Source organism: Corvus cornix, chromosome 18 (genome assembly GCF_000738735.6).
Source record: "Corvus cornix cornix isolate S_Up_H32 chromosome 18, ASM73873v5, whole genome shotgun sequence".
NCBI lineage: Eukaryota > Metazoa > Chordata > Aves > Passeriformes > Corvidae > Corvus > Corvus cornix.
In genome coordinates this window covers 3,311,680-3,333,976 of record NC_046347.1, presented here as the reverse complement: position 1 = coordinate 3,333,976, position 22,297 = coordinate 3,311,680, and the positions used below count along the sequence as shown (strand labels likewise).

Below are 22,297 nucleotides of genomic sequence, written 5' to 3'. Positions count from 1 at the left end.
AAACAAGCAAATAAACACAGCTCAGTCATTTTAGCACTCTGGTTTAAACAGAAACGTTTGAAGGCATAAAGGCCAGTTAATTCCTATTGGAAATCAATGGTAGCTGAGGAAATGCAGCATTCTGCTACCCTTGGAACATTGTCCTTGGGCTATGGGCTGCCCTACCTCTGCTTTCTCTAAAATAAGATGGAAATGTAAGGTGCTTATTGATTTTGCAACTGTCCCCAGACTTCTTGCCTAAGGGGAAAAGTTGTCCCTGTGAAACTCATATTCATCACACTCTGTGCTTCGCCTCTTCAGAAGAACCAGCCACCACTAAAGCTCGAATTTTAAATCTTAAGACAGCACTGTCGTGCTTTTCAGGGTAAAATTCAAAATACGAGCTGTTTACAGGGAGAAATGAGGCTGTTTCAGCCCGGGTTCGGTATCCACTTCAGCCTCTCTCCGAGCGCATCTGGAGCGCCCTGCGCGGGGCACCTGCGGAGCGCGGCTGCCTCCGGCTCTCCCTGTGGGCTACTGACACCTCTTTGCCCGATAGCCTGAAGCACAGCGCCGAGCCCCATCGCCAGCGATGCCACCGCGGCAGGAAAGCGCCAAATTCCAGCGGAGTGCCCAGGAAAACTTTTCAGGCAGCGCCCTTAGGCTGACGCTGCCCGGCGGGGCTCGTTCCGCGGGGGCGCGGGGGCGCTCCGGACCCGCTCCCGGCTCGGGGAGCCCCGCTCTCGGAAGGGAGAATCCCGTCCCGGGCTCGGGGAGCTCCGTTCCCGGCGGGGAGAGCTCCGTTCCCGCTCGGGGAGCTCCGTTCCCGGCGGGGAGAGCTCCGTTCCCGGCGGGGAGAGCGCCATTCCCGGCGGGGAGAGCGCCGTTCCCAGCGGGGAGAGCTCCGTTCCCGCTCGGGGAGCTCTGTTCCCGGCGGGGAGAGCTCCGTTCCCGGCTCGGGGAACCCCATTCCCGGCTCGAGGAGCCGTTCTCTGCAGGGTCCCCTCCCGGGCTGAGAGCGGCCCCGCACGGCACCTGCCAGCCCCGCACGGGCGGGGTTCGGGGGGGTCCCCGCGGTCGCTGCGGGCGCGGAGCGGGGGAGCCCCGGCGGGGCGGGGGCGGCCCTTCCCCCGAGGGCAGCCCGGTACCGCCCTGCCTCCCGCGGGGGGCGGAGCGGCCGCCGCCGGGGCCGGGAGCTCCGGGGCCGGTGCGACGGTGCCGGGGCCGCCGCCGCCGCCCATGGAGCCCAACGGGACGGCGGCGGCGGGGGGCAACGGGACGGCGGCGTCGGGCGGCGGGGGTGCCCCCGGGGGCGGCCCCCTGCTCATCCCCTCGGCCTTCGGGACGGTGCTGTCGGTGATGTACGTGGCCGGGGTGGCCGGCAATGTCTACACGCTGGTGGTGATGTGCCACTCGGCGCGCTGCGCCGCCCCCATGTACAGCTCCATCGTCAGCCTGGCGCTGGCCGACCTGCTCTACCTCTCCACCATCCCCTTCATCGTCTGCACCTATCTGGCCCAGGACTGGTACTTCGGGGACCTGGGGTGCCGCATCCTGCTCAGCCTGGACCTGCTCACCATGCACGCCAGCATCTTCACCCTCACCCTCATGTGCACCGAGCGCTACCTGGCCGTCACCCGGCCCCTGGACACCCTGAAGCGGTCGCGGGGCTACCGGAAGGTCACGGCGGGGGCTGTCTGGTCGGTGTCGCTGCTGCTCACGCTGCCCATGATGCTGATGGTCACGCTGACCGAGGGGGGCAAGGCGGAGGGCAAGGTGAAGAGGATGTGTGCGCCCACCTGGAGCGTGGATGCCTACCGGACCTACCTGACCGTGCTCTTCAGCACCAGCATCATGGCCCCGGGGATCATCATCGGCTTCCTCTATACACGCCTGGCCAGGACCTACCTGGAGTCCCAGAGGAACCCCCCGCACAAGGAGAAGAGCAAGAGATCCCCCCGGCAGAAGGTCCTCATCATGATTTTCAGCATCGTGCTGGTCTTCTGGGCCTGCTTCCTGCCGTTTTGGATCTGGCAGCTGGTGCGCCTCTACAGCAGCTCCCTGCAGCTCACCACCCAAACCCAGAAGTGCATTAACTATCTGGTGACCTGCCTGACCTACAGCAACAGCTGCATCAACCCCTTCCTCTACACCCTGCTCACCAAAAACTACCGGGAGTACCTGCGCAACAGGCACCGCAACTTCTACAGGTTCACCTCCTCCTTCCGCAAGAGGGGCTCCAACCTGCAGTGCTCCTGGGGACGGTCCATGTCCTCCAGCAACCAGTACGACTACAGCTCGGAGGCGCTGGGCATGGCCACTCTCAAGGACAAGTGAGGAAGAGGAGGCACTCCGGACACACCAGGACCAGCAGAGCGTCCGGCCAAGGTAGGGCTTTGGGACCCCCTAGCCCTGAAGGGTCCTAAAAACTCATTTCTGGTGCTCTCTCTAGCGAGGGGCAAGAAGCTGTGTGAATCCAAATGCTGTGAGATGAGGCTTAATTTCCATCTGGCTGAGGGCTGTTGGGGGGGTCCTGCCAGGAGCCAGCAGCCACTCAGGACAAATCCTGCAGGGTTTTGGGTGCAGAAGATGAGGTGGATGCTCTGTTCAGTTCTGCCACAAACTGTTTTCACGCTTGGCCGAGTTTCGGCTCCGGCTCCACACACACGTTTCTCCCGTGTGGTTTCTCAGTGCTGCCTTTGGGCTACAGCTGGGTCAGAGCTGCAGAAATCTGAAATTGGTATCACTTAACTGAGCTGCCAGCCTTGTGTTTGCCCTGTGTGTTACCGTTGTCTGTTTCTGGAGTGTGTAAAGAGACCTCTAAGCCCCTTTTCCTATTTCCTGTTACATTACGGTGCACTACTGTTATATCAAGCTTAAAGTCTCTATTTTTAAATTCATTGCAGCAGCACTTTGAATTCCGAGCATTCAAAAACCACAAGGTAAGCTGTCAGAAACCACAGGATCACCTAAAAAAAAAAACCCTTGTAATTTTTTAAGGTTTCTACCTAAGGTGGTTTGAATTTGCCACTGATTTTTTTTTCTTTAAAAAGTTGGTCCCTTTCTTAACAGTCAACAGAGCTTGAAAAACCTGAAAATTTACCTTGGAAGAAATAAAAAATTATTTATAATCCTATGACTCAAAGACCTGAGGCTCTAAGAAAAATGACTGAATCCTATATCATGAAAGTCATCATAAAAGAGACAAATTTTTTCATTATATTTGATCAAAACCTTTTTGCCTCAATGTATTCTGCTCATTTTCTCCCTGCTTGGCATCTCACAGTAAGCCTCCACCACAGATCTTGGAGATGCCTGTAAGCACTTAAACAACTGTAAAGTGTCAGTTTATAAATAAATGCTTATTAAAAATGGACCATCCTCAGCCTTCCCCTCGCCTGGTCTCTTCACCCAGCTCAGGGGGATGTATCTATCTGGGCAGATGCTGCAGTTCCCACCTGTGGGGATGAAGTTGGGGTCAATATTCCTCTTTCTTCTTCTGGGACAGACTCTGGGGATAAGAAAAGCACTGTACGAGTTGCACAAACTCTTGTCAGCAGCTGGTGATGCCCAGGGAGTTCAGAAGCAGCAGCAGCATCAGGAACTGTCATTTCCACTTTTTTATTACTTATTCCAACCCCTGCCTGCCTGAGCAGAGTCCCACTCCAGCCCTGCAGTGCTGCTGCATTCCCGTGTCCTTGGGTGATGCTCTCATGTCCCACACCAAACTTTGGGGTGTGTTTGTGCTAAAGCAGAGACACAAAGTGCCAACACCACAGACAGGGCTGGGAGCAGAGAGCAGGCACAGAGACATGCTGGATTTTAGGCACTCAACTAACAGAAAAATACACAAGTTGGATGAAGGTGTTCCTGTGCTGGAGTCAGGCATTCTCTTGGGATGCTTTTTGGGGAGCAGGGGAATGAGTAACTCACCTCGCCTATATTACTTTTAACCACAGGACTGTATTTGAAACTCTGGTGATCACTTTGTCATATTCCAGTGTTGCATAGACTCCAAGCTGGTTGTCTTAAGTAGTCCTAATGTTGTCCATTCCTTATGAAACAGGGGGGCTAACACACAATTCGTGTTGGGAATTGGCAAGGAGAACAGGATTCAGCAGTTTTTCAGAACAACTTTTCAGGAACTAATTGATTTTTTAATTATTAATTGTAAAGCCATTGTTACTTTTCCTTTGGTTCCCATTTCCGAGGCTGGAAGTCACTCCCATGTAAGAATAAAAAAGGTAAGACTGCACTCAGAAGGTGGGAGTGTGAATGTCATGTGCAAGGTGTGTCTGCACAGAAGTCCTGGCAGAGCCAGGCATGGCTGCATCCCGTGAGCTGGAGAGGGATCAAAATGAGTTTTAGGGACTTTGCTTTGTATTTTTAAAAGTTAAAAAGCTGAACAGCCTGAAATCATATTTGTTAATACAAGGGGGAAGCTGAAAAGGAGTTCTGCATAAAATAAAAGGGTGAAAATGCAGAGCAAGAGGGGTCTTCAGCTGTAACCTCAATGTGGGGATAAACAAACAGAAGGGGCTCATTTGGGACACACTTCTCAAGACACCTCTCAGTCCCCTGAAGAGATTCTGTTACTCTGCTCAGTGGCACCAGCAGTGTGTAGTGGCTGTGCTTCCTGTGCCATGTGGTGGGAGCATTAAATATCAAAGAGTTGATGGAGGAGCGTCCAGATGAAAGGCAAAATACTGGATATTTCAAAAAAAGGGTGCCCAGCTGGCCAAGGAAGGTGATTCTCCCCCCTACTCCACTCTGGTGAACCCAGCCTGCAGTGCTGCATCCAAATCTGGGGTCTCCAACATCAGAAGGACGTGGAGGTGCTGGAGGGAGTCCAGAGGAGGCCACGGAGATGCTCCAAGGGCTGGAGCCCCTCTGCTCTGGAGCCAGGCTGGGAGAGCTGGGAATGTTCACCTGGAGAGGAGAAGGCTCCAGGGAGAGCTCAGAGCCCCTTCCAGGGCCTAAAGGGGCTCCAGGAGAGCTGGACAGGGACCTTGGACAAGGGCCTGGAGTGACAAGACAAGGGGGAATGGCTTCAAAGTGACAGAGGGCAGGGTTAGATGGGATATTGGGAAGGAATTGTTCCCTGTGAGGGTGGGCAGGCCCTGGCACAGGGTGCCCAGAGGAGCTGTGGCTGCCCCTGGATCCCTGGCAGTGCCCAAGGCCAGGTTGGACGGGGCTTGGAGCAGCCTGGGACAGTGGAAGGTATCTGAGGCTGGGGGGTTGTAACTGGATGATCTTCAAGGTCCCTTCCAACCCAAACCTACCCAAACCGTTCTGTGGCTCTGTTCTATTTGTCACTCCTCAGGTTTTTCAGCCAGGATGTGTTAAACTGCCAAAAGTCAGTAGGTTTGATCCACTTCATAAATATCCTGCTGGAGCCGATGTTTTAGCTGAGTTCCTGTTGGCTGGGCAAGCCTTGACTCCTCTTGGTGTGCTCTTGGTGTCCTCTTGGTGTTTGGGAATGAGGGGACTGTCCTCATGGATCTTCCTTAAAGAACAAAACCAAATTAATCGGGTAGCTCCCTTGGGAAGGGGAATGCTCTGCCTGTCTAGAGCACAGAGCCCTGTCAGGGGTTGACACAACCTTTAGGTTACCTATGAGGGATAGCTTTACCTGCTCTCCCCCAGAGGATTTTGGGGAGGTTTGGGGTTGGGATCTCAGCATTTCTAAGCACATCTCCCTGTGTGCAGGCTGTGCACACCTGCTGTAAGGGAGCTCAGGCTATTTTCTACATGAAGGCGTTCTCACCTGTCCTCAGCAGTGAAAAGGAAGAGTTGGGATTCCCAAAGCCATGAGATTAAAACCATCTTGTGTCCCCAGCCACAGAGGTTACAGAAGTGTGTGAAAATTGAGATAACCAGAATCTGGATGATGGAACTTTGCAAATTCTATGACTGGTGTCACTCCAGGTAAATCTGAAGCATCTCAGGCCAGGGCTGAATAACAACAGGGAAGTCAGTGGGGCTATAACTGAAAAACAACATGTGGAGAGTTCCTTTAAAACAATTTTACTTTGGCTATTTTACATTCCAGGAAATCAAGTTCTGTGTACCCTAGGGTCACCTGTCATTCCTAAATCATTGTAATCCTGTGGTTCTTAATGCTTTGGGTGTTTTTTATTTTAAATGGAATGTTGCTGCAGGTTCAGTGACACATGTTTCTTCAGAAACATGGGAAATGGGAATTTTAGGAAAGGCAGCAGCCTTTTCTTGTTGGGCCAGAGGCTGTCACTGCACAACTCCATACGTGCTTTACAAGAAAGAAAATAGTTCACTCACTAGAGATTTTTTTCCAGTACCCTTTGGGATTTAGGGGTTTATAATGCAAAAACCCAACCCAGACTGGGAAAGGAAAGTAGTTTCATCCTGAAACATAGCCTTCCTTTATGGTGGGATGTCCTCAGATGGGAGCTGCTGTAGCCATGGCAATTTTTCCACTTTTACTTGAAAAGACCAAGATCACTCCTTTGTGGGGCAAATGAGAGTATTTGTTTTCACCAGACACAGGAGAAACCACCTGAGCCTTACGGCATTTTTGCAGCCTTTACCTTCAGTCACTTTTTTTTAGTCATCTTTCTCTCCATTTTTGAAAAACAAATTTGCAATAAATGCTCAAAAGCCCCACATTGCAATTCCATCACGAGTGCAAGCAAATCAGTAACTTTTGAACTCCTATTTCAGCAGTCAGGTTTGGTGCTTAGTGTGTGACTGAACACCAGGGAAGCCAGCGAAAGAGAGGGCATTTTGTACCTGGAGCTGCAAGATGCACAGCTGGATTAACTGGGGGGAACTGGCAGGGGGACTGAGCTCATAATCTATTCTAATCTATTCTAATCTATTCTAATCTATTCTAATCTATTCATAATCAGCAGGATTATGAGAGAAGAGACAACATAAAGCTCGTATCAGAGCCCAGCCCTCAAGCCCTGGGTGCAGAAAACGTAGAGAAATCCTCAGAGCAGCCCCGAGAAGCCAAAAAGCTTTGCCAGGAAGTTTGCCTGGTTTGAGGACACTCGGCTTTTCCGTCGCTTTTTGGAGTCCCTCTGGTGGCAGCACCAAGTTCCCATCCCGAGGTCTCGGGAAGGAAATTTGCTTTTTATTTCTAGGCTTTAAAACACAGAGGTTGCCCAAAATCACGGCACAATGTAAGAGGATTTTATACCTTAAAATAGAACATTACTGGAGGGGAAGAGAAGAGAAAAACCCACTCCAAGAGTTAACTTTCCTCTCCCACGTTTCTTCCCATGCCAAACCTAGACTAACTTCATTCCTGTCATTTTGCACAGCATCCTCCCAGCCTGCACCCACAGAAACACCCAGAGCTGGTGACTAACTCCAGTTTAGCCCAGCTGGGGTTTTTCTGCCTGATAATATTGGGGTTTGCTGTTACTTTCTAGTTTTTTTCCAGGGAATAGAGATGCTGAGTTAATTACTGTGGCTTATGAGAAATATATTGCTTTGCCTTCAAAAGAGTAGCCACAGCCTTGCAGGGTGTAAGCACCCAGTAGAGTTATTTTTATTAGCATTATAGAAGATTCTTGCCCTTGTTTGGGAATGGATCTAAAGCACAGCAGGGAGAAAGGATGCAGTCAGTTGGTGGCAAAGTGTTGGGAGGGGTTGGGTGGCTCAGGCTGAGCTTTGTGAAGGCAGATGGAAGAACTCCTCCCAGCCAAACCTCTGGGATGCAACAAGCTTCTGTCAGACACCCAACACTGAAAAAAATTATTAATATGTTAATATTATACTAAATATAGGTATATTAAAATCCTAAATGGGACATATATCAGAAGGGGGGTTTTTAATCAAAAACATTTCTGCTCAGGAATGCAGCTTTCTGCCCACACTGAGTTTCTGGTATGGCATATATCACCTTTGGGGGAGACTAATTTCAGTTCAACAAGTTTGAGTGGTCAGAACTGAGCTTTGTGATCTGTGGTCACAACTGGAGCCATCTTGTCCCCAAAGAAAATGCCCCCAATGGAATTTACCAAAGCAAAACTGCTGCATCGTTTTACTTTGGTCCCCCACCCAAGAAAGGGAGAATTAAAAAAGGAAAGGGAGAAATGAATCCTGTAGAAGTCTTCTGGCATTTGGGCTCTGCTTCTCTGCTTCTCTTCATTTATAATATAAATTTTAATTTAAATGAAACATTTTGGTAAGCACTAGGAATACTTCTACATTGAGAGATGAGGTGAAGAGTTAAAAAGCATTCATTAAAGCATTTATTAAAAAAGGCTGGACTTCAATACTGTGGAAGATCCCACCCAGACTCCTCCATCAGGATATCTGGAAGGAAAGCAGTAAATAAATTTGTGCACAAAGCACCAGCAGTATCAGCCATGCTTGGCACAGGGAACAGTTCTAAAACCAAAGCCATGCTAATGCTGGAGAAGTAAAATCTGACAAGTTTGTTCCAGCTTGTTTTGGCCAATCTCTCTGAGATGCTGTTAGTCTTTCCTTGTGCATTGCTGTTAGGATCTTGAATTCAGCTCCTGAATTCTTAACTAGAACCAAACATGATTCCATCCAAACAAAGCAAGGGAGATTCCTGAAGCTAAATGTGGTGTGTCCATAAACACAGCCTGTTAGAGACAGTTACCCCTTCATCTGTGTGCTCCTGCAAGCCAGGGACGTCCATCAAACTCACAGCCTTCTACCTCTGTTATTCTTTTAAATATCAGCTTGACATTTGAGAAGCACAAGGCTGCCTCTTGCAAGAAGCCTCCCAGGAAAAGGCACTACAGAGCAATTATTCTTGGGTACATTGAACCTATCTTGTGAAAATCTGCAAGAATGGAGCAGGTAAATTAACTGTAGTGTAGTAATGCTGAAAGGGGAGAGACAGCAGCACCCTTGACACGTGCAGAGAGGACACCTAAACCTCCTGGGAGATGCAGGTCCCACCAGACAAAGTGGGCATGGCAAGGAAGCAGCACCAGCTCCTGTGCCAGGCTCCCACAGCACCCTCCCTTTGGGGAGCATGGGCTGGCAGCCAGCCCCAGCATTGCACTGCTCAAAATCCCAGTAACCCCACAGGTTTAAATCGAGTTTCTCCTTGTTCTTTGTAACTGATGTTTTTTTCCCTTTCATTTAACACCATAGAAGGCAGTATTTTACAGAAATGGCATGGTTATAAAATCAGCCAGAGCCGCAGTTACCTCCAGCCACCACTTTTTGAAAGCAGCTTTCTGCCCCTGGGCAGTGTCCAGGCAAAGGGCTGGTAGCAGGAATACTCGAGGAGTCTGCAGCCCCTGCCTGCACCGTGCCCTGCAGCCAGGTGATGAATTTACCTTCCTTCACATCATCTGCTGCTGGGGGTTCAGAGACCTCTACCCCGAAAACACCTGGGCTGTTGATAGCTCAGGCAGGCTTAGAACAAGCCAGTGAATGAAAGCCAGGAGAGATTTACACGGGTTTGATGCTGGAGCTGCCTGTGGAAGCAGGGCTCCACAGTGTGGGAGCTGAGCAGAGGGATTCACTGAAATGGGGCAGCTCAGAAGTCCTGAATCCTCCTGGAAAATTACCTCAGGGAGGTCACTTGGTCTTGGCTGCTGTTCATGAAGTGCCTAGAAAACAGCAGTGCTATTTCCAGTGTCTGTGCAGGTGTTGTAAGGTGTCACTGGTGTGTGGGACAGGTTTTGGGGTCGCTGGATGAGAGATGCTATGGACGAAAGGGAAAATGTCTCCTTGTAGGGGGAACTTAGGGTTCAGGGTAGCTATTCATGGTCAGGCAGAGGAAATGTTTGTCGACCAGAACCTCTCTGCTATTGATTTATGGCAGCTGGGCAGTGAAGATGCTCCTTCACCCCCAGCCTTGGCAGCTGTGCCCGGCTGGGATCACAACTGGAATGAGCCTCCTGATCAAAAACACCATCGTTTCAGTGCATCAATACCCTCTTTAAAGCCCCTCCTCTGTGACAAACAATAGGAGGAGATAGGCAAGGAAGCAGAATCTCTTCTTTACCTCCTGGGAGCCTCCTCCCCACATTATGGGCTTGGGGGCACTGGGATCAGTGGAGGTAAAGGCAGAGCCTGTGCCTCAGCCTGCTCTAAGAGCACGATATCTGTGCAGAGGAGGCTGGATAGAAAGAATTATCCCAACACTCATTACTGACTGCTAAACACAACAGAACTTCCCTGTCATTTTGCTGTCGGCATCCTTTTAGAATGATTAAGTATGTCGAGGAACCTCTGCCTGCCTGAGGCACAGCACAATTAATTCCCAACAACAAAAGCAGAGGAAATAACAACGGGCTAACTTTGCTTGGCTGCTGTCACGTGTTGGGTTTTCTTAATACAATGGCGAGTTTATTATGGAAAATGTCCCTCAAACTTCAAAGCATTGGTTCAACCCTTGCAGCAGCTTCTTTTAGACCAGATGAGAAAGTGAAGCCCCACATCCTGCAGTGCCCAGTGTTAGAGTGAAAAGCTCCTTGCAGATTTAAGAGGGGAGGGACCACAGTGGAGTGACGAGGATGGGGCTAGAGCATCACTTGGGCTTTTACTTCCATCCACATAAGAGAATATTTTCTCTCCTAAGCATTGTGTGTTCTGGGGTATTCAGTATCTATCTCTGTTATTCAGGGAAAAAAAAGTATGAATTTTTGGGTTTAGTCCAATAAAAGACAATAAAAATCTTTAAACCTGTAACTTCATGGTATGGGGAAAGTGTTCATATGCCCCAATTCCAGTTCTTGTGTTCACAGTCCCAGAGGGGCCTGTGAATCTCACAGCATGAGAGTGACCTCAGCTGTGGGGAGAAGGGCTTTGACAGCCACACTCCCTGCAAAACCCAAATGTGAAATCGTTGATGTGTCACCCTGAATCACTCATTAATGAGAGCACAGAGAAATGGCTTTAGGCTGAGAGGAGCCTGAGGAAGGCAATGCTGCATCATCTCCATGCTGCCTCTGGAAATCAGGCTTTACAGCTGCTGTGGGGAATGCAGGGGGAGGAGATGGGCACCTGAGGGGCAGAGCACATCCCCACACTCCTGGTTTGGGGACATTTCCCCTCGTGCCAGCACCCTTGTGCAGAACCAGCCCTTGCTCTGACAGCCACATGCCCCTTCCAGAGGCAGCCGAGTCCCAGCCTCCTCTCTTGCAAGCCCTCCTCCCTTCCTGCCCTCTTTGCTGTGCTCACAAGCAAACCTGGTCTCTACAGGAGCCTCCAACTCCACTCCAGACCCTCACAGTGCAGGGTGAGGAGTCCCAGAGGCAGCATGGGGCAGCAGGAATGGGATGTCCCTGCCCCTCTGGGAGTGTCAGGGCAAGGGAAGAAATAGAGAAGCTCGCTGGCATGAGCACGTTAGCTTAGAGCTCGAAAAAAGGCATCAAACCAGCATCTCAATGGACATTTTTGTCTTCTGTCACATTCTTCAGTAAATGTTTATCTCTGGAGAGCTCGAGGTGTGTGTTTGAGACTCAGCCTGTGGAGGAGCTGTGTATAATTACAGACCCCATGCCAGGGCCTGCCTTCACAACGTGCATTCCCACTGCTCAGCAAAGATGGAATCCCCTGCCTGTGCTGAGAGGAGCTTGAGCGGAAAGATCATGGATCAAACGTGATGTTTGGGTTGTACGTTCAGCAGGAACATGTTTGGTTTTTCCATGTTGCTGTCTTTGCTGTTCTTACTTTAACCTTATGGGGTTTATTTTTCTGTCCCTGCGTGTTCTGTCCCTTCTTTGTGTCACATTTCCTCCTCAGCAATAAGCTGTAACCTCTCCCAGGGACTCTGCTTCCACCCTGGCTTTGCTCCACAGCTAAAGCCACCACACACCACGTTCTGTGATACCCCAGTGAGAGTTTCAAGGCTTTGGGGACATTTCTTACCTCTTGGATTTCAGAGCTGTTTTAGGTTGCCCACCGAGAAGGGAGAAGCCTCTACTGACTTCCACAACCTAATCAGAAAGTGGGAATGTTCCTGCAACTGTGACTCTATCAGCAAATCCTTCAGCTCCATTTGAGAAGTTATGTCTGCACAGACAGGAGGATGATTTACAAAGCTTTTCCTTTGCTGCTCCTCCACCTTCCACCTCCTCTGTCCCCTCACTGAGGCTGGTATATCTGTCTTTGCAGTTTTGTAATTTTAAAAAAATTAAGTCATTTTACTTTATAGGGTTGAGGGTTGGTTTTTTTTCCCAGTCGAGACAAAAGTAATTATTTCTTGTCCTGATCAGGTTCCCTGCCTACCCCCAGGCAGCTGAGCTGATAAAACTGATGGGCGTGAAAAGGAGTGCATGTGAAGCATCTTCAAATCTAATCTAATTTTTAAATTATTCCGTGCACTTGAGCTTGTTCTTGTTTAACATATCAGTTAAACTCAGGCCAGTAAATGGCCAAATTCATAATCCCAGTGACTTTTACTCTGCTGCAACAGGGAAAAATCTTGTGTTCTCAGAGGGTTTGGGCTTTATTTCTGCCCTCTCCTTTCTGGTCAGTGAGTGGGGCAGTGGCTTCCCCCGTCTAGAGATGCCCATTAGCCCCCAGGGAGGCTCTGTAGAGCCTCGTGAGGCAGAATAACCATGAGGAACGCTTATATCCCTGCCAGAGCACCTATGAAAACAGAGTCCTGCAGCTCCAACCCATGCTCATCATCTTCATGATGGATCTTCAGTCTGGGAGGGACACTCAGGGGCTCAGCATGGGGGAGCAGCTTTCCTTACAGTGCCTGGAAACCTGGGGGGGCTTTTTCCTGTTCAGTTTTCAGTTATTTGACTCACACTTGATGGACTTCATTTCCCAGCACATTAACAGCTGGTGGGTTCCAAGGCTGCAGTTGGCAAGGAACGGAGAGTAATTACTTGCTGAGCTCATTATAATTGTTCAGTTATTGAGTAATTTGGAAAGGCAAGCAGGAGGAATATTTGGTTAATTAAGAGCTCGTTTAATCACTGCTAAATTTAGCCTTCCAAAACAGAGCTCACCTTCCCCAGATTTGAAAACCTTTGGACCTTGTTCCCTCCCAGCTCAGACCCTCCCACATTTGGCTCCACTTGCATTAAGGTCTCTCTGAAGCTTCCATCAGTCTCCAGCAAGATGTTTAATTAAAAACAACTCACCTGTAGCTGCTCAGGTACTTTTGAGGCCAAACTCTCATCCAGTGTCAAAACCAGACATTACAGACAGAGGAGCAAAGCCTGAGTGCTTAACAGAGCCCAGGCAGTGTGAGCAGCAGAAAATCTGTTGAGCCCTTGATGTTTTTTGAGTTGCAGCTGGTCCCACACATTTGCTGGCCACGTGTTTCTTCTGTTTGAGGGGTTTGGTAATTTAAGGCTTAGAAAGCAGGTTTAGCATCCAGAGGATGCTTTCTAGAGCCTGGACTGACTTCCAGAAGCTGTGGGGAGTCTTTAAGGCAGTGCTTGAGACAAAAAGGGGTTTCCAGCTTCCTTTCATGTCTTCACTGTTGCCCAAAGAATGTCAAGTGTCTGTGTGTGAATTCAGGCAGCCTCGTAACCAAAAAGGTTGTGTTTGAGGACTTTTGGGAAGAATTTTGAAGGATGGACTTAAATGGGAAGCAGCATTTCACTCAAGATGAGTATAACTTCATTTTAAACAATGAGTTAGTAGATGTAAAATAATTATTTTGCTTTGGGCTTGTTGTTTAAGTGTTTTTATAGTTTGTTCTAGATTATTTTAATACATTACATTCTTCATGCACGGTCAGTGGGGTGTAACTACTGCTGCCCATGGGATGTGGCCATCAGCTGGCACATCCTAATGGAAAGGGGACCTTCCTCCCAGCATGGAAGTCAGTGGCAGATGTTCATAAATGAGAGAAAAGAAAAAGAAAAGCCCTGAAACCCTTACTGAGCACAGGCAGATTTATCTCCTTTGCACTTCCAAAGTGACAAATGTTCAAAGCCTCCAGGAGGTCGTGGCTCCTCCAGTCCTGTAGGAAGGAAGGAAGGAAGAGTCTGTTCTGAACCTCATCCTTCCCAACACACTTCAGGACTAAGTAAACTTATTTCTTCTGCAAGGGAGAAGACAAGAACAAGCCAGATCTTGTATCTCTGGCAAGATCACCAGTCTTTTACAAAGGCATCCTTGAACTTCTTCTGTCTTGCTTTCAGTTCAACTGTTGCAAAAAAAAAAAGGAAAGTAATTTTTAAACAGGTTTTTTCAGGGCAAACTCTGTAAAGTAAATGCTGCAGAACAGAAGAGTCATCAAAGCAGGTTGATTTTAAAACCTGAAAACCTTGACAGCCTCCTTGCAGCAGTGCAGAGCCACATCAGTTCTGCTGTTACCCATGGATACAAAATTGGTGAATGAAATGAAATGGAATCCAAATCTGTCAAGAGTTGTAACTCTCACACAGGCAGGACAAATGACCTGGAATGATAATTCCTGGAGTACTCCGCTGGGTCCTCAACTGAATATTTTGTCAAACTGCTCTAAATTAACAGAGCTCACCCATTCTGAGTCTGGGCTGCTGAGAAGGTGAAGCTCCTGGTGGACTCCAGCTGATTTTAAGTATCCCCTTTTTTTAACAAGAGGGCAAGGCATAAGGCAGATCTCCAAGAGATCTTGTGATTTCAAGCAGAGAAGTGTTATGGGATAGTCTCTCATTGCCCCAAAGGAAAAAAAAATCAAGTTAAAGTACAAGCTAGAATTTTCTCTTCAGTCAGTAATTTCTTCTAAATTAATAAGGCAGAGGCAGCTGCTTTAGCAAAACAATTAAACAGCACCTCAGTAAAGCAGCTGCTGCCTTTCACCAGGCAGTGACTTCCCAGTGGGCACCTCCCAGGTTTCTGTGGATGGAGGCCACTGAGGCAGCCACACACTGCCTCTGTTCCCCTGTTTCCTGCTGGATTTTGGAGGTCCTGTGCTGGCAAGAGGATGACAGCAAAGCTGTCAGGGTCCTTCCTTCCTGCTAAGTGCCCCTGCCAAAGCACCTTTGCATGGCACGCCAGGGCACTGCTCTCCCAGCAGCCTCCTTTCCTTACCCAAGAAGCTGGAAAAAGTCAGTAAGTACAGGGTCCTGGCAGCAGAGAATGGCTGGAGAAGTGCTCAGACTGATCTCAACCCTCCATACGAGGTGAAATGTCTCCAAACAGCTGTTTCAGTCTCTGCTTGCAAAGGGATCCCACCCTCTGCTGAAGTCCCTGGGACAGCAGTTCCTTTTACCTTTCCCCATCCTGTGTATCCATGGGATTTCAATCCCTATCAAGGGTCATTTGGGATGTCAGACCTTGCCATTCAGCACTCAGTGTCACCCAGATTTAGCATTTGCTCCTTCCCAGCACCTCTTCAGCAGCAGGAGGTCTCACCCTTCCCATCACCTGCAATGTGTTGCTGAGTCCCAAAAAGAGCCCAAATATCCTCTCCCAACCCCCCCATGGAGACTCCCCTTCTACCACCACCTCCTTGGAGTGTCCAGATGTGTCCTCCCCATCCCAGCTGCTCACTGCCTTTTGGACTGAGAGCCAGAGCAAACCCTCCAGCCCTCTCCACACCCCAAACCTCCTCCTGGGGTGGTCCCCACCGCCCACCTCGTGCAGGGCCGGGCGACACGAGGGTCTTCATGTCTGGAGCGGGTGCAGTCAGAATTCTTGTAAGCACCAGTTTTACTGTCTCTTCCCGACATAAACTGCACAAATTGATGGAGCCCTGGCCCTGAGGATAAACACCATCCCCAGTGTTTAGAGTAGCTGTCTCCAGAGAGGAGACAGGGCACCCTGGGAGCTCCCCTGGGACATGGGGTGGGGGGGGGTCTGCAGGCTGGTGGTACCTCCCTGGCAGGAACCTTCCCCTGCTCTCAGATGTGCACAGGCACAGTCCACAGGGAGGAGAAAGACTAGAAAAACCTCAAGGATAGTAATAACCACCTGAAAGTTATTTCGCAGAAATACAAAGTATTTGTGGCACCTGAGGCACTTGCACAAATTCCTGCCAAGGACTGGCTCCAGCCCGTGCCCAGTCCAGAGGGAGCGCCCAGTTTCAACACAGCAATGTTGCAAAATGTTCAGTTTTATGGAGTTTTCATAGTTGTGATTAGTTTCAGCTTTTTAGCTGTTTAGGAATGGTAAATCCTGTGTGGTTAGGAAGCATTGTTGGCTATTATCTCTAAAAAGAACTTGAGGCTAGTACTTACAAGGGAGACAGAAATTAGATAAGCTCATTAAGCCAAGCATTCTTTCCACACCTGTGTTCTTCCCAACAAAACAATATTTTCTCAATTTCAAGGCTTTTAATTTAGACAGATTTTACTTGTCACACTGATGCAAACGTGAACCCCTGGCATGCTCCATGACTAAAGCTGGCTCAGATGTACACAAGGTTGTCCTCCCCTTCCAGGGCCTTGGACACAACTGGAAAATCCATGTCTCCTAAGTGATACAGTCTGGTGCAGCTGGACTACTCAGAATGCATTCAGCAAGCAGGTGTTGCTATTAGAGAACTAAAATCTTATTAATTTAAAAGATTTGGAATACCCTTTGTCTCCTCCATAGTCCAGAGAAGCCCTCAGCAGCTCGTAGGAGGAAGCTGTGGATGTCTAGAGCAGGCAGTGACTGAACCTTCTCCCAGCTCCACATCCATCCCCTGCACATCCATCCCAGCCAGAAGGAAATAAAACCAAGGGTCACTAACCCTGGTCAGGGGACAGGCAGACAATGATAGCTGCTTTTTAAGTTAATTGATTCACTGATGCATTCACTCAATTTCATTCATTATAAACAAGGCTTTAAGGCTCAAAGATTTCTGGTTTTTTGTTCTGTCATATGGTCTAACAAGAGGCTGTTGCTGTTCCTAATGACCTTGCCACGTTTGTAAATTTAACACAGGAACCCTTACCAGTGCAGCACAATTACAGAATCATTACACCTCCCACTCCAGGGGAGCTGGGCCATCAAACACCTTCACTTCTGCCTTGCCCAGATCCTGCAAATCATAAACCTAGCCTGACCAGAGGACAGAATCATTAATTCAGACCTGAACATCTCAGAAATATCTCCCTGTACAACTCAGCTATGGAAAGGTTTTTGATTACTGCCCTTTTGTGCGTGCTTTATGGCTGAAGTCGTTCATTTAAGGAGAATGATCAGGAAGAGGACAAGTTTTAGCAGTCTGCTCCAAAGCCTAAGTAGAAAATTAGCAACGGAGTCAAAACGTGTTTAACTTGAGCAGAAAGCGATCATTTCTGCAGCACGCTGGAATTCACTGACTCACGGCCATCTGGAGGTGCTAAAGGCATTTAGAAAACAAAGTCAAGAGGTCTCAAGTTGCAGCTGTTGAGAGCAAAAGGCTCAGAGGCAGCAGGCTGAAAGGGGAAGGCTTCAAGGCACTGCTAAATGTGAGGAGTGAGAGTCCTCATCACCTCCCAGTGATGGGCACTGCTCGAGCTGGGAACTGCCTTCCTGAGAAACCCACAGGCATTCATCTCTTGCACCAGAGAAAGGAGATTTTTTCCTGCTCGTGGTCTGAATGGGCCAAGATCTCCATGAAAATGAGTACCTAGAAAGGGAAAACAGGCAGGAAGAGGACTGGATTTCTAAATACTGTGCAAACTTGTAAAAGTAGAGTGCAACCTGAGTGGAGAGTACTGAAGAGCAGGTGCAGATTCCCTACAGCCCCACTAAAGGATTAATAAATCAATAAAACTTTGGTTTTTCTTACAGTTCCAAAACCTACAAATATTTCAAACCCCCTTTTTTTTTTTTTCCCAAGGGGAAACTTTCTATACACTTCTGTATATTTATTAATTCAGTTTTAATTTCTTCTTGGATTATTTCTTATTTACAGGTCTAAATTCTGCCCAGTTCCAGAAAAGCTGCAACAGACACAAGCTATGCATGGAGGACACCATCACTTTAAAAAATGCCCATTTGATACACAAGATAAATGCAGAAGAAAGCATAATTCATCATTTTTTAAATAGGTGGATGTAGCATCACTTAACTTATTTTAGCATGTTCACTGTTCATTATTAATTCAAACAGAAGATGGACAGGGTAAATAGCTGAAGCAAATGGTTATCAAGAGGTCCTATTGAAAATTTTATAAAAGGTTTTAAGAGCTTTGCTACCTGGAAGCTCTCAGTTTCCAGTTGTCTGATCTCCTAATGAAACAATAAAGCAGAGTGAGGAGGAGGAAAAAATGTCAGTTCAAATTGACACGGACACATCAGTGTGGGAGAAGTCTCCTGTAGCTGCTCTCTGCCTAACACCATCTTAAACTGAACTTCCCCCTCTGCTTGGCTGACTCAGTAGTATTGCTTTTTTCCTCCTAGTCAAAGTTTATTTTGATCATATTCATCCCCGTGGAAAGGAGTGACTCTCAGATTAATTCCTATTTTCCTTTGAAATAAAGAAACAAAGAAAAACACCCATTTATGGCCCATAGTAGAAATAGTAGAATATGGCCCATAGTAGAAATAATCCAAGTGCAAGATCACTTCTCTCATGTCTTTTGTGTTGAGAAGTGCAGGGACTAAATGGGCTTAGAGTTTGTCTGACTTCACAGCAGCCTTGTAAGTTTTGAATCACCTGGTAAAATGCAGCCTTCTTTTTACGAGGTTATTCAGTGAACCACAATTAAAACCCCATCATGCAGGGAGGACTCCCAGAACACGTCTACTCTTCAGTAACATAAATCAGAAATAAACACATCTGCCTGCTAGAAGGAATGGAAGAAACCACCAGCCAGAGCCGAGACATGCAGAGTGACTCCATTAGGACCTGCCTTTGTTTATTCCCACAAGATTTAATGGTCTGGCTGGCAAGTTAATATGCTGAGGAGGTCACCTCCAAGGTAGGAACCCACCCAGAGACCTTCCCCTGGCAGGGAAAAGCTCTCTCAAAGGAAAACAGCGAGATTTTTTTTCTGTGGAGTCAGCAGCAAAGTGTCTAGGCATCTATGTCAATAACTTAAAATAACTGTGTAAACTGAGGAACAAGAAAGAGACAAATCCTCAAGGTGTCTGAACAGAAAAATCATGGCCCAGGAACCCAGTTGGGGCTTTTTTGGGGGGTGGAGGGGCTACTGTGGCTTGTTAATAGAAAAATATGAAGGGTATCCCGGTCTAAAATGAGCTTTTTTGAACACTGGAAGCCTATTACAAGAAATTCCCAGAAACAAGTAACATGAATGCTCCACAAATCTCAGCTTCTCTCCAAAAATAGAATATTTCCTTCAAAAAGGGGAAGGTTTCATGCAGTTCATTACGAACAATAAACCTGACCTGGCAGCTCATGGATTCACCCAGACTGGATTCCTTGGACAGCCTCAGGATTATCCAGCAGTAAACCAAGATGTTTTTATTTAAGTGCATCCAAATGTTACAAAAATAAAGGACATGGTGCATCCAGGCTGCTTTATTGATTCCAGAGTAAGAACTATTCCAGCAAGGCATTTCTTCTTGTGATCCCAAGGTCTGACCTGCTCTCTTTAGTATCTGTTTCAAAATTCCCTACTCGTTGTCCATGAAGTATGATGAAAGACAAGAATGCTCAACAGCAGGCAACACTGATCCCCACCTTGTCATTATTTCAGCTTTACAGGAAAACAGGCAAGATGGAAGTAAGTATCTCTGAAATAAAGGGTGTTGGTCCAAATATGGACAGTGCCTCTGTTAGAAGAAAAATAGGAGTATTTGGAAAAAAACGAATGCTGAAGAATGAAAAATCTCAAAAATTGAGTTAGAAATCCTTCATAAAGATTAATACCCCACGTGGGCTAAAAGGATCAGAGGAAAAAGCCTGCTCTGCAGTGCTAGCCAGCCAGTCAATGAATAAATAATGCAGAGTCAGTACTTGCTACAGGTCAAGGCTGAGGTGTGCTGGGACAGAAGTGAGAGGTGAAATAAGTGATTTGAGGGGAGATGATGGACACACTCAGAGGTGTGTACTTGGGAAACTGGACAGTTATTTCCTGTGCACAGTCCCCCCTGAAAAACTTCAGTACAAAGCCACCGACACTCACAGAAGATAAAAAATGGCCACACAGATACTTTGAGGATAAATTAACAATCAGTAAGAGAGAGCTGGAAGCAGGGTTCAGCCAGTGATGTAAAATGAGCTTTCAGCTTCCTACGAATGTTCACAAGACCCAAAGCACAGCAGAGCTACAGCTTTCCAGGGTGTTTCACAAGGAGCAGTGGACACTCAGCAGAGGATTCCCACCACTCCAGGATGGTGCCTTTGCTGGATTTTCCCAGGCTGAGACAATCCACATGTGCCAGAGCCACCTGCAGCTCAGAAAGGAAATAACTCTGCTGCTGCTCCTGGAGTGTTTGCTTGGATTGCCACACAAGAGACTCAAAAAGGAAAGACAGGAGTTGGGATTTTTTTTCTTCTCTTTTTTTTCTCTTGGAGAAGGGAGATTGGTTGTATTTATTCCTCCCCACTCTGACCTGACCTCCAGCAGCATATCCTGGTTTTACTCCTAGAATTCAGACAAGACAAAAATACTGCACAAAGCTCCCCAAGAGCAGGTTAGAAAGAACCAATTCCCCTGCAAACACTGTGTAAGGATATCGGGATGCAGAAGGAACACGAGGAGCTCTTACATTAAAAACAATGCCATCTTCATTTACTGGGGAAGGGAAAGCTGTGAAAGAGAAATTCAATACTAAGAGATGCAACTGAAGAAACAAAACCTGATTTCCTTGACAGCACAGTCATCATCAATGCCTTTTCAGCTACATTTATTTCAGCGTGCACATTATTATGTGCTACAGCCTCCTAAAGCACCCAGCTTAGACCTTAAAAATAAGTAAGACATGAAGCTAAATTTCTGCTATAAATCCAAATTAAAATCTTTTTTTTTAAATAGGGTATCCTTGTAAACATTTCTGGACTTGAAATTGATCGAGATGGAGCACAGAATATTTCAGGCAGATGATACATATTCAGGAAAATCTCAACATAAATGTACCTCCCCAAACCTTCAGTTGACTCACAGGGAATTAAAAGCCACGATGATTCCACAACTGCTTACACAATGAAAATGTTATACACAAGAAATGCTAAGAAGTCCATCTAGAGTTCCTAGAATCACGGGACAAAAAATTAAAATTTAATGCATATTACAGGACTGACCACATACTTGCCAATTTTTCAAAAGCTCCTGATATTCCACAAAACATTTGAATGGAAATATGGTTTTAAAAGTAGTACAACTTCACAGAAATCCTCAGGAGGCTTCACTCAATCTCATTGTAGGGAGTCGAATCTGGCTTGCTCTCCTGCTGCATTTTCTGTTTTACTCTGGGACTTTTCACACCAGCAGCCTTTCCCTTTCCTTACAAGTAATTTCCCTTCAAAATACAAATCAGCATTCCCAGATCCTTGTTACGAGTCTGCTTTCAGGTGCAAAGCTGTAATTTTAACATCAGGACTGAGACCCAGTACACACTGCACAAGTCCTGACCTTTTTTTACTTTTAAGTACAAGGGCTCTTTACAAAGGTCTCACACAACTGGGACACATCAAGCCACATTCTGTCATTGCCCCTGTTCAATTAAGAGCACTTCTCTGCAGCAGCTTGGCATCAGACTTACGCTACTTGAACAAATCCTGCCCTTGGAGTAATCAGAGTTCCAGGAATCCAGAGCCCTGCAGTTCCCAGTAGCAACAGGCAGCTGAGCCTCAGAAAGGGGCAGAAATGAAAATATTTCAAATTCAGAATTATCTGTCATTATCTGGAAATTATTCAGGGTATTTAAGTGGTCTAAAATAAATTAAACCAAGTTTGTTCCTAATAAGCAGTGAATTCTACTTCCACTCTGCCCCAGGCACATCAGCCTTCTGCAATTACTGCTTCCTGCTGGAGGCTACCTTCAGAAACTTTTAGATTGCATTTTACTTCCTCATTTGCCATTTAAATTCTCCCTAGATCTAGGCATTGCTTTTAGGAGTCTGGATATTGAAGCTTTAAATAGAAGAATCTCAGTGGCACTAAAACATACATCAAATTACTGTATTTCTTTCCAAAGAAGAGCCCTCCTACCATGGGCTGTGCACAATATCCCAGCAAATTACCAGTGACAGTCATCATATTGACCAGATTACTGAGGCTTAGAGACTCCAAAAGACACCAGCTTGATTTTATTTCTCAATGTCCATCTGAGCGTTCCCAGCAAGAGATGCACCATGTGCAGGAGTTATTGCAAGACATAGGATCTTCAAAAGATGAAAATCCAAGAGGAGATGAGCTGAGATTTCCTTCACGGCCTGAGATGATCTTGTTGAGCAGGATTTGATAGAGGGCAGCTCCAGGAGTGCCACTTCCTTTTAGTGCCACTCACAGCTGGCATGACAGACAGGAGTAACCAGCAAACACAGGTCCATTCATGTTTAG

The 22,297-nt window shown here is 47.3% G+C and overlaps 2 protein-coding genes across 2 annotated transcripts in view; one reads left to right on the top strand and one right to left on the bottom strand.

The window, feature by feature from the left end:
* The first annotated feature begins 1,218 nt into the window (after positions 1-1,218).
* LOC104695657 (urotensin-2 receptor-like) lies at positions 1,219-18,343 on the top strand. Its single transcript, XM_019291927.3, has 2 exons — positions 1,219-2,367; positions 17,741-18,343. The coding sequence occupies exon 1, from the start codon at positions 1,219-1,221 to the stop codon at positions 2,314-2,316; it is 1,098 nt and encodes a 365-aa protein (XP_019147472.2). The 3' UTR covers positions 2,317-2,367; positions 17,741-18,343.
* OGFOD3 (2-oxoglutarate and iron dependent oxygenase domain containing 3) overlaps positions 13,021-22,297 on the bottom strand; it is a 44,409-nt gene continuing 35,132 nt past the window's right edge. The window contains exon 9 of the mRNA XM_039562114.1: positions 13,021-14,074. Coding sequence (XP_039418048.1) covers positions 14,019-14,074 — 56 coding nt within the window. The 3' untranslated portion in view covers positions 13,021-14,018. The remainder of the gene's footprint in view (positions 14,075-22,297) is intronic.